We start from the raw sequence: 12,469 nt of genomic DNA on the forward strand, positions 1-12,469 counted from the left end.
ATTGGTTTTATAAGAAAAAGATGGAAATACATTCATTTCTCTGAACACATCTTTTTCCCTGATCTTATGCCTGCTTTGGGACTTGATGAGATTCTTTGAGTGCAGGAAGCCAGTGATTTCTACCATTCCAGCAGGTTCCTGCAGCAGCTATTGTTATCTTGGAGTAGTGAGATTGACTCATTCCAGTAGTTACACCTGGCTGTCAGGAGCGTTCTGGTCCCCTCTTTTGTGCTGTCACTGCTCAGTCACAGCCAGTCACTCTGGTTTTCTGCTGGGTGATTCATTTGTAACCTCTTTTCAGATGCAGAAGTTTAGGCTACAAGTCTTGCATCATAAAAGCAGTTTCAGATTCAATAAGTTTCTATTAACATTTAATTAATTCTGAAGTTGGGTGATTACAAAAGTACTTGAAATCTTGAAATTTAGTTAATGATGTGAACTAGTACTGCTAGTAAAAGCATCCAGTTGGTTTTCTTTAAGTTTCACCATGGTCTTTCATTGCAATTCCTGAATTCTCTTTTGCCAGAGGTTTTCCTTCAGTAGCCTTCCTTGCAGCAGGATTGTCATGCAATACTGTTACCTTGAATGTATGAGCAGTTAGAAGTTTTGTGTTGGACAACTCAAAAATATGAATTGTTGTATGTGTGTGGCAAAAGGTGTTGCTGCTGATGACGTGTGATCCTCTATTGCAGGCAGTAGTTCAGGCACACTTTGTAGCAATTATTTGCATAGTGTATGTGCTAGAATTCAATCATATGTGAACTCAAAATGAAATACAAATACTTCTTGATGATGGGAAGATTTTACATCCTGATGAGGGTGTTTAGAGTTTTATACATTTGTTTTCTTCTAGAAATAAATTTTATATAAATAAAATTTTGCTTGTGCTTGTATTTCTTGTCTTACTTTTCCCAAATATCTTATTGTTGGTTTTGTTTGTTTGTTTACAGTTCTATCTTCAAGACACTAAAAGTAGTAATGGTACCTTTATTAATAGTCAGAGACTGAGTAGAGGCTCTGAGGAAAGCCCACCATGTGAAATTATGTCAGGTGACATCATCCAGTTTGGTGTAGATGTGACGGAGAACACGCGGAAAGGTAAGGGTATGGATCATTTTTTGGTTTCTTTTCAAGTATATTTATTTGGAACATCTTACCACAATCCAGTCTTTAAAACTAAATGGCATTCCTATTGTAAGAAAACAATCTTGTTTGGTTTTTTGGTACTTTGTCCCTCCTTTGTGCTGGCAGTGAGCCCTGGCGCCATGTGGTACCTGATCAAGAAACATGTCTGCTGAAAATACAGCTCTGTTTCTGCCCTCACACACCCCCAGATGGACTTTACTGGGTCATTTCCATGGCCTACTTTCTTCCTTACTGGATGCAGGGGAAGTGTAGGTCTGGAAAAGGAGGCTCAGCTGGGGCTATGTGTTCATCTGTTGCCTCACATAAATTGACCTACAGCAATTTTAAAAGTGCAACACAAGCATATGTGTGTAATGCTGTATTGGGCTTTTTGTATTTGGATTTTATTATTGTAATTGTAATTACCTTTCTTTCAAGCCCTTTGAACCTTAAGGTTTCAGCTAATAGTGTGGCAGAAGTATGAACCTGAATTTCTTGATCAGTGTAGGTTTGAAACAAGCTAACAATTCTTTTCAGGGTACCCACTGTTTCCTTTTGGTTCAGCTACTGATTTTGATTTCTGCAGGTACTTTAAAATGAGAACAGAAACAAGTTGCTAGCTGACAAACAAGGTGATGGCATTTTTGTTTGGTTTGTTTTTCTTGCCGTCTTCTTCCCAGTATGCATGCTCAGGAGATCTTGTATTATGGCAATAGCTCTATCTGTGTTAATTAAAATGCAGCCTCTCTATCTTTTCTTTTGAAATTACATTGTATGTCAGAACTATTTCTTTATCTTTCTGGAGACTGGTCTGTATGGGGATTGTCAGACTATAGTCAGTTTTGTCAAGACTTTTTAAAGTTCCCCAATGTGTCCGCTGCTTTCTGTAAGCATTGAACTTCTGACCATGTTCTGCAGAATCCTACCTACTCAGTAGCACACAGATTTGGCATTAAAGGTCAACTGCCATCACCCCTTTATTGCTTTTCTGAACAAGACCTTCATAGAGCTTATCCTTAAAGAGAAGTGTATTAGAGAAGAATGAAAGAATAATATTAAATTGGAAAGCTGGTGATAAAGTTTTTAAAAACAAGCAAATAAACGAAACGTCCATCAAAGCAACCCTCACCCCGCAAAGCCCAACAAACCAAACCATAGTACAACAGGAGAATTTCTTAAAGTACCTTAAGTGAGCAAAACATAGAGATGGCACCTGCTCTGTTACTCATGAATTTTGTCTTTAGCCAGATGGGGTTGTAATTCTCAGATCTGAAATATCAGAGGAAGGTTAATGAATGTGTTTAAAGAAAACATTATTAAGTAATGGTGGTGGTGGTATTTTGTCATCAGGAGCTTTTGGAGCTGTAGGATTTTTGAGTGATTCATTATAGTGAAGGTCTTAGCACATTGTTTTACTGTTCTCAAAAATGATGTTGCAAAGGTTCAACTCCAGGGTGCCTGGCTGAAATTGCTGGGAGTTATTGGAAGTGTTTCCATGTGAAGTGATTGTAAACATTTATGAATACTAGCAGTACACATGGAAGAGATCAAGAGTATACACTGCATCTAATGAACTTGGAACTATTAATTTGATGAGATTCTGTCCTTGTTTAGAGGAGCTGAATTTCTTCAAGTTATTCAGACTAAAACAATTTTTATTATAAGATTTAGTTGGAAGAGGAATTGGACTTGACTTGCTTTTATCAGCACATTGCAGTTAGTTCATGGAAATACTTGCACAAAGTTCATAGTAAGCAAATTCTTGCCATGAATTTTTGCCAGTAGTAGGTATTTGCTGTGGTTTTGTGTTAGTTTTACAAAGCACAATACATTACACAAATGCTGGTGACTTGGCATTTGTGTAATGAGTGATCAGATTATGCAGCCTTCCTTGTCCTTTTCTCTGGCTTTGAACTTGGAAGCTGTGCTCGTGTTACTCATGAATGTGTTGAGCTCTCTAATGAGGCAGAGGATACAAGTTTGGTTTCTTCCTTCTCTGCTCCCCCAAGCAGAGAATGAAGATTGTATCATCACAGGGTGTTTACCTGTGAATATGGTTGGAACGCATATAAACATGGGTTTTTCACTAGTTGGTTTCAGTAGGCTTAGATGTTACTGTTACTCTAATCTAGTCATGAAACAGACAGGAAAGTAGTTTTTAAATTGGTGATTCCCTTTAAAAGCACTTTGCACTCTGGTATTTACATAATGCCTTACTTGCACAAGACATGTCAGCAATCTGCTGTGTGTAATTATAAGGTAATGACAGGACAGAACGAGTGTACTTGCCCATGTAAATTCTGAATTCTGTCAGTGTTGCTAGAATACATTTATTTTATTGTTTAGGCTGTGTTTTAGTAAGTAATTTCCTTGCAAATGCGATCTGGAGTTGGTTCATTAAAATAGTGGCATGTTCAGTATGTGATTTTTCAGGTTATCAAGTATGAGAACCAATTCCAGTTTCCTGCTGCTGAGCCAAACTCAGTAACAGGTCCTGGCGAAGTGTTTGCATCCCTCCTGCTTCCTTATTTGTCCACTTGCTGTATTACTGACAAGCACAGGGGCCTCACCATTTCCCTCTCCTTAATACAGCAGTAACCTGTGCTTTTTCTCTGTGTTAGTGTGGTTTATATTCTATTAGCACTTTTTAAATTTCCCACTTGTGCCAGAGCATTCCGAGCTAATGGGTGATACTTCGCTGCACAGCAAGCAGCAGCAGCATTGCAAAGCAAGGTCATATAATTCGAACATGATTTAGTTCAAATGCAATTTATGCACATTTTTCTAGTCAGGCTTGGACTCTCATACATGTGTTCTGTCATAGGATGTTTGAGGGAGGTAATGTCAGTGGGGAGCCCCGCAGCAGTGTGGACTGCCAGGCAGTGCATAGACCCCCGAGGGGTGTGGGGGGCTCCTCAGGGCTGGGTACCACATTAACAAGTGAAAATAGAAACAAAAGCATCTTTGGGGAATTGTCTCTCTAGGAAACAAAAACTGAGACAAACAGAAATGGTTTCTGTGTTCCCGTTGTGCTGTAGTGCAGCAGAACCTGTCAGGGTTTAGGACGGGTCTCAGGGGTTTTGGAGCTGTGAAATGTGGGTCAGCTGCGTGTTTTGAAGGGGACCAAGAAGTTTGTGACTGAAGTGTGGAACAGCAAATGGAGCAGGGTTTTAATCCGTGGAGAGAGCTGTGGATGAAGGGGGCGGGGGAGGAAGGGGCAGTTCGATGCTGTGAGGGGAGCCGTGGCTGAGGGGCGGCAGTTTGATGCTCTGGACGGAGCCGTGGCTGTGGCGGGAGCCGTGGCTGAGGGGCGGCAGTTTGATGCTCTGGACGTAGCCGTGGCTGTGGCGGGAGCCGTGGCTGTGGAGCCACAGTTCGATGCTCTGGACGGAGCCGTGGCTGTGGAGCCGCAGTTCCCGCTCCGGAGGCCGCGCGGGGCGGGGCGGGGCGGAGCCGGCGGCCGCGGTGCCTGGCGCTGGGGCGCCCCCTGGCGGCGGCGCTGCGCAATGGCGGCTGTGCCGCGGCCGCGCGGGAGCGGCGGCCCCGCGGAGCGCCCCGAGGTGAGTGGGATGGAGAGGGGGGTGAGCCGCGGGGACAAGGGAGCCTCAGCTCCGTTGGGACGCCAGGCGTTGCTTTACTGCCTTTTCTTGCTAATTCCTCACAAGAAATACTGTAGACCTGAATTTAAACCGTTGCTGTTCTTCTGTGCAGTCAGTACTGTATTCGTGTTTTCTGTGTTGCTTTCTCCTTATTTTTCCAATTGCAATGAACTGATAGCTTAAGGTCAGACTGCAGAGTTTGGATATTGTTTCATTTCTTACTATTTTAATTTTATAAGTTTGTCAAAATGCTTGGTACCTTTACCCAGTCACTGTCTATTTGAGACCTTTTGCTAGAAGTCTGTTATATCTTAATTTGACACAAATAAAGCTCCTGCAGATTTTAGGAGATATTTTTCGGTCTAGCTGTTGACAGAAAAACTTCAGAATTATATAATCTTACAGCAGACCTACCTGATATGTGACCCGAAGGTAAAGCTGTCTGTTGCCATTTAATGTCAGGTATCCTAATGTTTTCTTATTAAAATCACTGATTTCCTCTAAAAGAAAGAATTCTGCATTGTGAAAGCTATATATTACAGGGTACAGCTAATATTGCTAATGTATTTTTAAAATGTTTTTTGCAAACTGGATTTATTCAATTTATAAATCAAGACCCCAAACCCTGCAGTTTAATCTGTTCTGCCCTGGCATGTAAATTTAATACTTTACCAGGTCAGCTTGAAAAAAACAAGATGCTCTAGCCAGGAGAATATGTCTCCAAAACATCAGCTAAATAAAGGTTAAAACCAACTTGTCTTGGTTGGATCATTTCTCCTCTATATTTAGATTCTATTGAGGTAGCTTCCTTAAAGACCTGTCTCATTTCCCTGGAGTATTACCAGTGTCCTAAAACGCCCATTGCCCTTTTTTTTCCACAGCCAGATTAACTGTTTTGCTGATATTAATAACAGAGGAAGGAGAGCAGCTATTTGTTTTGTATGTTAGTGGGTGCTGGAGGTACAGTGGTTCATGATAGGTGACCACACTCTCATTTGTATCTCACTTGTGGTAGTGTTTTGGGAACAATGTACAGCTGTCTTTCCATGTATCTGGAAATAATTTTTGCTTTCCAATTAATAGAACCATACAGGGAAAAGAAGTCAACCAAGACCCACACATAATTTGACTGTTTGCAAAGGCACTGAAAATCATATCAGTAATATTTTTCAAAACATTATGTAGAAGGTTTGAATTTGATGTAAAAATCAAGTATTGCAGTTCTTCCTCTTATTTCTTAGGATCTTTCTCGAGTTAAACAAATCTTGAATTTAGTCCTCAAGGAGCAAGTTTACCTCTTCACAAATGAAAGGCCACTTGGCTGGGGCTATGCAGTAGATGTGCACTGCAAGCACCCCAAAATAGAAATGTATTGTCTTGAATGATGCTGCTTACAGTGTTCAAAAGGATGTAGTTCTCAGTGGTTCCTGCACACTTCTCTGATTTCATTTTCCATCCTTTTTGTAAATAATAATTGCTTGGCAAATTCCACATTTTGAAGTGTCAGTGACACAAATTGGACATATTACCTTCTAAGTCTCTGGATATGCTTGTCAGAATCTTGTCCAAAAGGCAGCTCATTATTTTGTTTATACCTCTGCATTCCTGTTACCTGCTGCAGGTAAGATCCATTCTGCTTTACTCATTTATGATCAAAACATTCACTTTTTTAACTTTGTACAGTAAAGACAAGTTTCAGGTATTGCAGCACGTGGAAGAGTTGGAAGTGGAACTGTTCCACAGCCAGGACTGAGTACGCAGCATGACCTCTTCAGGTTTATAATGATGAAGTTTCCTGTGTCCAGAGGAGGTTTGAGAAGGCAGAGCCAGGCACAGACCCAGGCACTGGTGCTTGAAGGTGTTCATGCCTCCTCCTCTTTGCCTGCCTCAGGGTTTCTTTAGACAGTTTGCTTGGTCACTGTAACATGAAGCACTGAACTTGAAATAAAGCAGTAATGGATCATGATGACTTAGTGTTTGTTTCTTTTCAGTGACCCATGGATGTATAGTCTCCACAATCAAACTGTTCCTTCCAGATGGAATGGAAGCTCGATTGCGATCAGAGTAAGGATATGGATTCACATCTACCAAAGTTCAGCTACTGTGTGATGAGGACTTGATGGATATTATGTTTAAAATCATCATGGGAGCAGTTGGTTTGCCTGTAATCCTGCAAAGCAAGTAACTGAGTGCATGGTGCTTTTGCAGCCATAATGAGGAAAAAAAATTCATTTCCTTGTTGGTTTTAGTAATTAAGACAACTGTGAAGAATAAAGAAGAAGAAAAAATTATTATGTAGTTGGGCTTTTCTGACTGTGGTTTACTCTACTGAAATTGGTATTAGATCCAGAAGAATATAGAGAAAAGTAAAGCAAATAAGCAAATTCTCCTGCCCTCTTTCTTTATTAGTGATTATTCTTTTGCCTCTTCTAGATGCACATAAACTTGACTAAAGTGAAGCTAACGGAAACTCAGATGAATATTGGCAGCATTTTCTGTCTATATGCCCATTTTTGAGAAATCTTCCAAGAGTAGTAGAAACCAAAAACTTTAAAATTTTGTGTGCTCTGAGTGCTAATCACAAATGGCATAATTTTAGTCATCTTTCATTATCAACAATTTTGTAGGGTTTATTGCTTATTTAAATATCCTTTTATCATTAGTATCCAGAAGTAGTTGCCTGAAGCTTTAGGGTATCTTTGCTTGCTTGTGGGAAGATCAGTAAAAGTAAATTGCTATAGAAGATTTTCCATATAATTTCATGTTCAAATAAGAAATAGTAAAAATGTATGTTGTTATATTTTTAGTTCTGATGAAAATGTCCAAGTATAACATTTATGTATTTTGTGACCAATTTTTTTATTTTTCAGTGTTATCCATGCACCATTACCAAGTCCTGTTGACAAGGTAATTCAGTAATTTCCTTGTTTATGCCTTATTCACACACATGCTATTTTCAGATTTGTTATCAAGATGAAGAAATAGTGAAATCTGTCCAGTAACATTTTGATGTTTTCCACTGACTCTTTTTACCTAGTTTAATATTTTGAGTGACATTTAAGGTAGAGAAGTAATGCAGTTATTGCAGTGTATATTTGAAGGTTAATTGACTTTTTACATTGTGGCACCTGAAACATGGCTTTGGGACAAAACCATTGCTGTTAAGATGGTTCATTTCCAGGTACAGGTTGACAGACTGATTGGTGTTGCATAATTTAATACTTGATGTTCTGTGAGACCCAAGAGTAGCTCGTGATTTGGTGTTTGGATGAGGTCTGTTTTCTTTATATAATATTTTTTTATGGAGGAGAAGCTGTGCTGCACAGTCTGGAAAGCACTGTTGTGTTCCCAAGGAAGACTGAGACCAAACCTCTCTACCTCTCCTGTAGAGGCAGAGTTGCTCACTGTAGAGTCATGGAGTCAGTATTGTAAAGTGTAATTCTTAAACTCAGCTTTGGTAATGTGGGGGACTTGCAGAAAAGCTGCTAATGGATATTCCCTTGAGAAAAGTGATCAGGAGTTGATTATTTCTCTATCCTCTAAAAAGAAGGATTAACTTAAATAGGTTCTAATCAGAGTTTTATACATGAAGAACAAAATATCAAGCAGCTGTGGAAACTTAGTTATGAAACCAGCAGCCTGAGGAGTTTATAGACTGTGTTTGAATTCAGATTTCTAAGCAATATGTGTGGCTTGAATCCAGGGCAAGGGTAGAAATCCTGAGGAGGGACTGCAGGTATAACTGTGGGAAAACAGTTAAAAATTATTTCAATGTAGGAAGCCTGCAAGAATTAGTAAATCATTTGATTGGCTGAAATAAACCCATAGAACAACCTCTCACTTTTCTCCAAGTGAAGAACAGCTTGTTATTACTCAAAGATAATACAGGTACTCCTTAATTCTGAAATAGATGCTTACAAAGGGAGACAATGATGATAGCTTGTAGGTCAGCAGGAAGTGTGCAGCCATAATATGTGTGGTGACATTGAGCTGGAAGCCCACAATTTGTCTTTGCCAATGAGTTGAATGGCTTCACCTTTGTGCCCCTTGTTTCTTTATTGTCAGTTCAGTCTCAACTGTACCAAAAGCTTTAAACTCATTAGTGTCTTGGTGGTTCAAAAACATTTGTAGAAACACAGTGGGACCTAAGTCCTGAGTTGGGAAGTTCTGTGATTAAAAAAAGCATAAATAATAACAGAACAAGAAATTAAGCAAGATGCTATTATTAGATCATGTAACGTATATCTTTGTGACTAGATTTAAGTGAATTTCGCATTACTTCTGTTTAATGAAAAATCCAAAACCGTTCTAATTCTTACTTGTCTTCTTTTTCAGGTTGCTGCTAACACTCCCAGTATGTATTCTCAGGAATTGTTTCAGCTTTCACAGTATCTACAAGTAAGTTTTCTTTTAAAGGCACTTAGTTTGGCTGAATGTTTTGGTTCAAAACAAAATCTTATCCTGTGGCTTGTATCTATTGGAAACTCCCAAGGAAGGGACAGTGCTGGCAGCTCTTCTTCCTCACTGGCATCACCAGCCTTTCTGTGCCTGCTTCTGTGTCAGTTTAATAGGTGTGCTTTTCCCAAGATGTCACAGCACAAAAGAGTTAGACTGCAAAATGGTAGCATGTTAAACTGTGTGCTGATAGATAAAAGTAAACTCTTTAGAAAGGATGATAAAAATCAGCTTTCTGGGAAAAAATGAAGACTTTTTTGCTGATAAATTCTTTCCAGGTTTAACTGTGTATAAGTTCTACTGATTTATTTTGCCTGGTTTATTTGGTAATGGCAATTTTTATTTGTTCACATCAAGGCTTTTGAGATAGATACTATCTTTATATGTATTTGCTGACATAGCAGGAAGGAGCTCATGCAGATGCTCTTTCTTTGGAAGCCAAATACATATTCACTCACCAATCTGTTCTCTCTCCATATCCTGGAGTTAACGAAGATGCTCTTCTGTCTTCCTGTCATAAACCAAAAATCAAACAGAAATAGTAGTTCTTGCTTGGCATTTCTCTTTTGTGACCTCATTTGAGGATGAACAGCTCATTGCATGGAATCTGCCAAGCTGTCCTTTGGTGTCTGCAGTTTTGTTATTGAAATTATTGAGGAGATGAAGTATCTTTAAGTCTTGGGAAGAATAACTGTGTCCTCAGCATGTGCAGCATAGCATGAAAAATGAATGGTTTAGGAACCTGAGGTTATAGGATAGCATTTTCTAATTAAACTATCCAAATCAACTTGTGGATGGATTTAATGGAATGGGTTTATGGTTTTGAACAAGTTGACAGTGTTTGCTACTCACATTTTTTGTTGTATTTTGGGATTTTTTCTGTTGTTTCTGATTTCCTGAGTTGTTCTAGCTGAGCTGAGTGGTGCCCTGCTCTCTTCACAGGAAGCCTTACATCGGGAACAAATGTTGGAACAGAAGCTGGCAACCCTTCAGCGACTACTTGCTGTCACACAAGAGGCTTCAGATACTAGTTGGCAGGTATCTGCAGCATCCTTTCCTTATGGACTCAACTGTGCACTGCCATATAAATTTAGCCATATAAATTACAGCAGCAGAAATAATAAAAACTTTATGGTGATTCTCTAAAACTGTGCAAAATACAGTGTTTAATAAATTTAGTGGTTGTGTACCTTTGAAATAGCTATTAGCAGTAAGTACTCCAACAAAATTCAGATGTTTAAAGCAGAACTCTACTGGCACTACATTAAGCATGGGATAATTCTAAGGTGATACTTCTTTTCTTCTAGGCTTTAATAGATGAAGACAGGCTGCTATCAAGACTAGAGGTTATGGGAAATCAATTACAAGCTTGTTCAAAGGTAAGTAGTTCACTTGAAGTCAGATATTAGGAATGCTGAAAGGCAGCTCTTTTCAAGTGTTTTGGAAATAGCTAGTTGTAGGAAAGCATTTGGAACATAAGCTTTCCAAAATGAGTCTATTCAGTCTTTGATAATCTGAGTAGCACAAAAACTGCACGTCTGCTCTGTATTTCAAGGCATTTCAATAAGTGGCTGTATTTTTCATTGCCCATATCCTGTCTGATATTCAGAGTTACAAGTATGTGCTACCCTGATTATTGTTTAGGCCACCTATGTCTGCCTTGGATTTAAATTTCTTTTTTTCTATTTCCTCTCAGCTATCTACATTATAAAACTTTTTCTGCAGGTCCTGTTTCAGGTCTTTTCTCTGGGACCTGGTTTGTCCAGTTCTATGTCTCCTAGGCTTGACATTGTCTTAGCAGTGCCCAAAAAAAAGTGCCATAATTCTACTGGGATCAAAACTGACCACTGAATGTGTGCTGTCAAAAAATCACTTACTTATACCCTGTCACATCAGGAATCTTTGATCGCTGATTTGAACATAACATTTTCTCGTCTATCAGAAGTTGCTAAACCTTTTTTAATAGAACAGGCTTTATCACAGTCTAACTTATTTAATGAGCAAAACACTAATTATTCTATTCTTGAATTATTTTCTATGTGCAGAATCAAACAGAAGACAGTATACGAAAAGAGCTTATAGCATTACAGGAAGACAAACACAACTATGAGACAACAGCCAAAGAGTCCCTGAGGCGGGTCCTTCAGGAGAAAATTGAAGTGGTCAGAAAATTATCTGAAGTGGAGGTACTGAAGTTTCATGCCTGTTCTTCTGGAAGTGCTGAAATAGTTGTAACTACTCCTATTTAGATCCCTGCTTTGTTGCTGCATTATGTCAGTATCTGTTGTACTCTGCACTTGCAGGATATTAAGTAATAGTGTTTATTTCTCCTGTTGGACAGGGCTAAGATTGTTAAACCATTAATGAGAAACTATTCTTTCAGCTCTTCCCTTTTCTCCCTGCTTTCAAAATTCATGATGCTGTTTTACAGAAATTAGTGTGTGCAGGACATACACAGGGAAAATTACATAGATGCATTAAAAAATGCTGTAAAACCTTGCTTAAACTGCAGCATTTATGGAAATATACAGTTAACCACTTGTACAAAGTGTGCTTTAAAAGGAGCTTTTACAGTCAAAGTGTAGACACTCTTTTGATGTGAGATTTTATATAATAGCTCACATTATTCTCTTTTCCTTTATCATTATTTGCTATATTCCCTTGGTCAAGAAGTCTCATAAGACTAGTTGGCATCCTGTGCATATATACTGCTTGGAAAAAATAGATCACCTGCAGTGTTTGGTAGTTTATTGTCTGCAGTGTTTGGTAGTTTATTTTCTGTCTTTTGTTATTATTTATTGCATAATTATTCTGTCTTGCAGCGGAGTTTAAGTAACACAGAAGATGAATGTACACACCTGAAAGAGATGAATGAGCGGACTCAGGAAGAATTAAGGGAATTAGCTAATAAGTACAATGGAGCTGTAAATGAAATTAAAGATCTTTCTGACAAGCTAAAGGTAATGAGAGTTTCATCTGACTTAGGATAGAATAAATGTGATAAATGGAACAAATAAATACAGTTTAATTTCTAATGCAACTAACAAAAAAGTTAAACTTGTTAAACAGTTAGCAATAGTGTCAATATCTAAGTCTAATAATGAAGTAAATTAATATTTAAGGTCCTTTATGCTGGAGAACAGAATAATCACTTTATGATAAAGCCTGTTGTCCAAGAGTCTCCAGTCCAGTTAAGTAGGCGTTGTGGAGGAGGAAGGTAATGTTGTTATCTTTGGAGACCTGAGGCAGTTGGTGCATTTATATTGGCTAAATACTGGAATTGGAACCCA

General features: G+C 38.7%; 1 protein-coding gene across 3 annotated transcripts in view; it reads left to right on the plus strand.

Moving 5' to 3' along the window:
* The window catches only part of SLMAP (sarcolemma associated protein), a 74,119-nt gene that overhangs the window by 30,932 nt on the left and 30,718 nt on the right, over positions 1 to 12,469 (plus strand). For all 3 annotated transcript variants that reach the window (XM_058812942.1, XM_058812945.1, XM_058812943.1), the window contains exons 3-10: positions 951 to 1,098; positions 6,716 to 6,788; positions 7,595 to 7,631; positions 9,060 to 9,122; positions 10,122 to 10,217; positions 10,487 to 10,558; positions 11,225 to 11,365; positions 12,002 to 12,139. In XM_058812942.1, the coding sequence (XP_058668925.1) occupies positions 951 to 1,098; positions 6,716 to 6,788; positions 7,595 to 7,631; positions 9,060 to 9,122; positions 10,122 to 10,217; positions 10,487 to 10,558; positions 11,225 to 11,365; positions 12,002 to 12,139 (768 nt within the window). The remainder of the gene's footprint in view (positions 1 to 950; positions 1,099 to 6,715; positions 6,789 to 7,594; positions 7,632 to 9,059; positions 9,123 to 10,121; positions 10,218 to 10,486; positions 10,559 to 11,224; positions 11,366 to 12,001; positions 12,140 to 12,469) is intronic.

Source organism: Ammospiza caudacuta, chromosome 12 (genome assembly GCF_027887145.1).
Source record: "Ammospiza caudacuta isolate bAmmCau1 chromosome 12, bAmmCau1.pri, whole genome shotgun sequence".
Lineage (NCBI taxonomy): Eukaryota > Metazoa > Chordata > Aves > Passeriformes > Passerellidae > Ammospiza > Ammospiza caudacuta.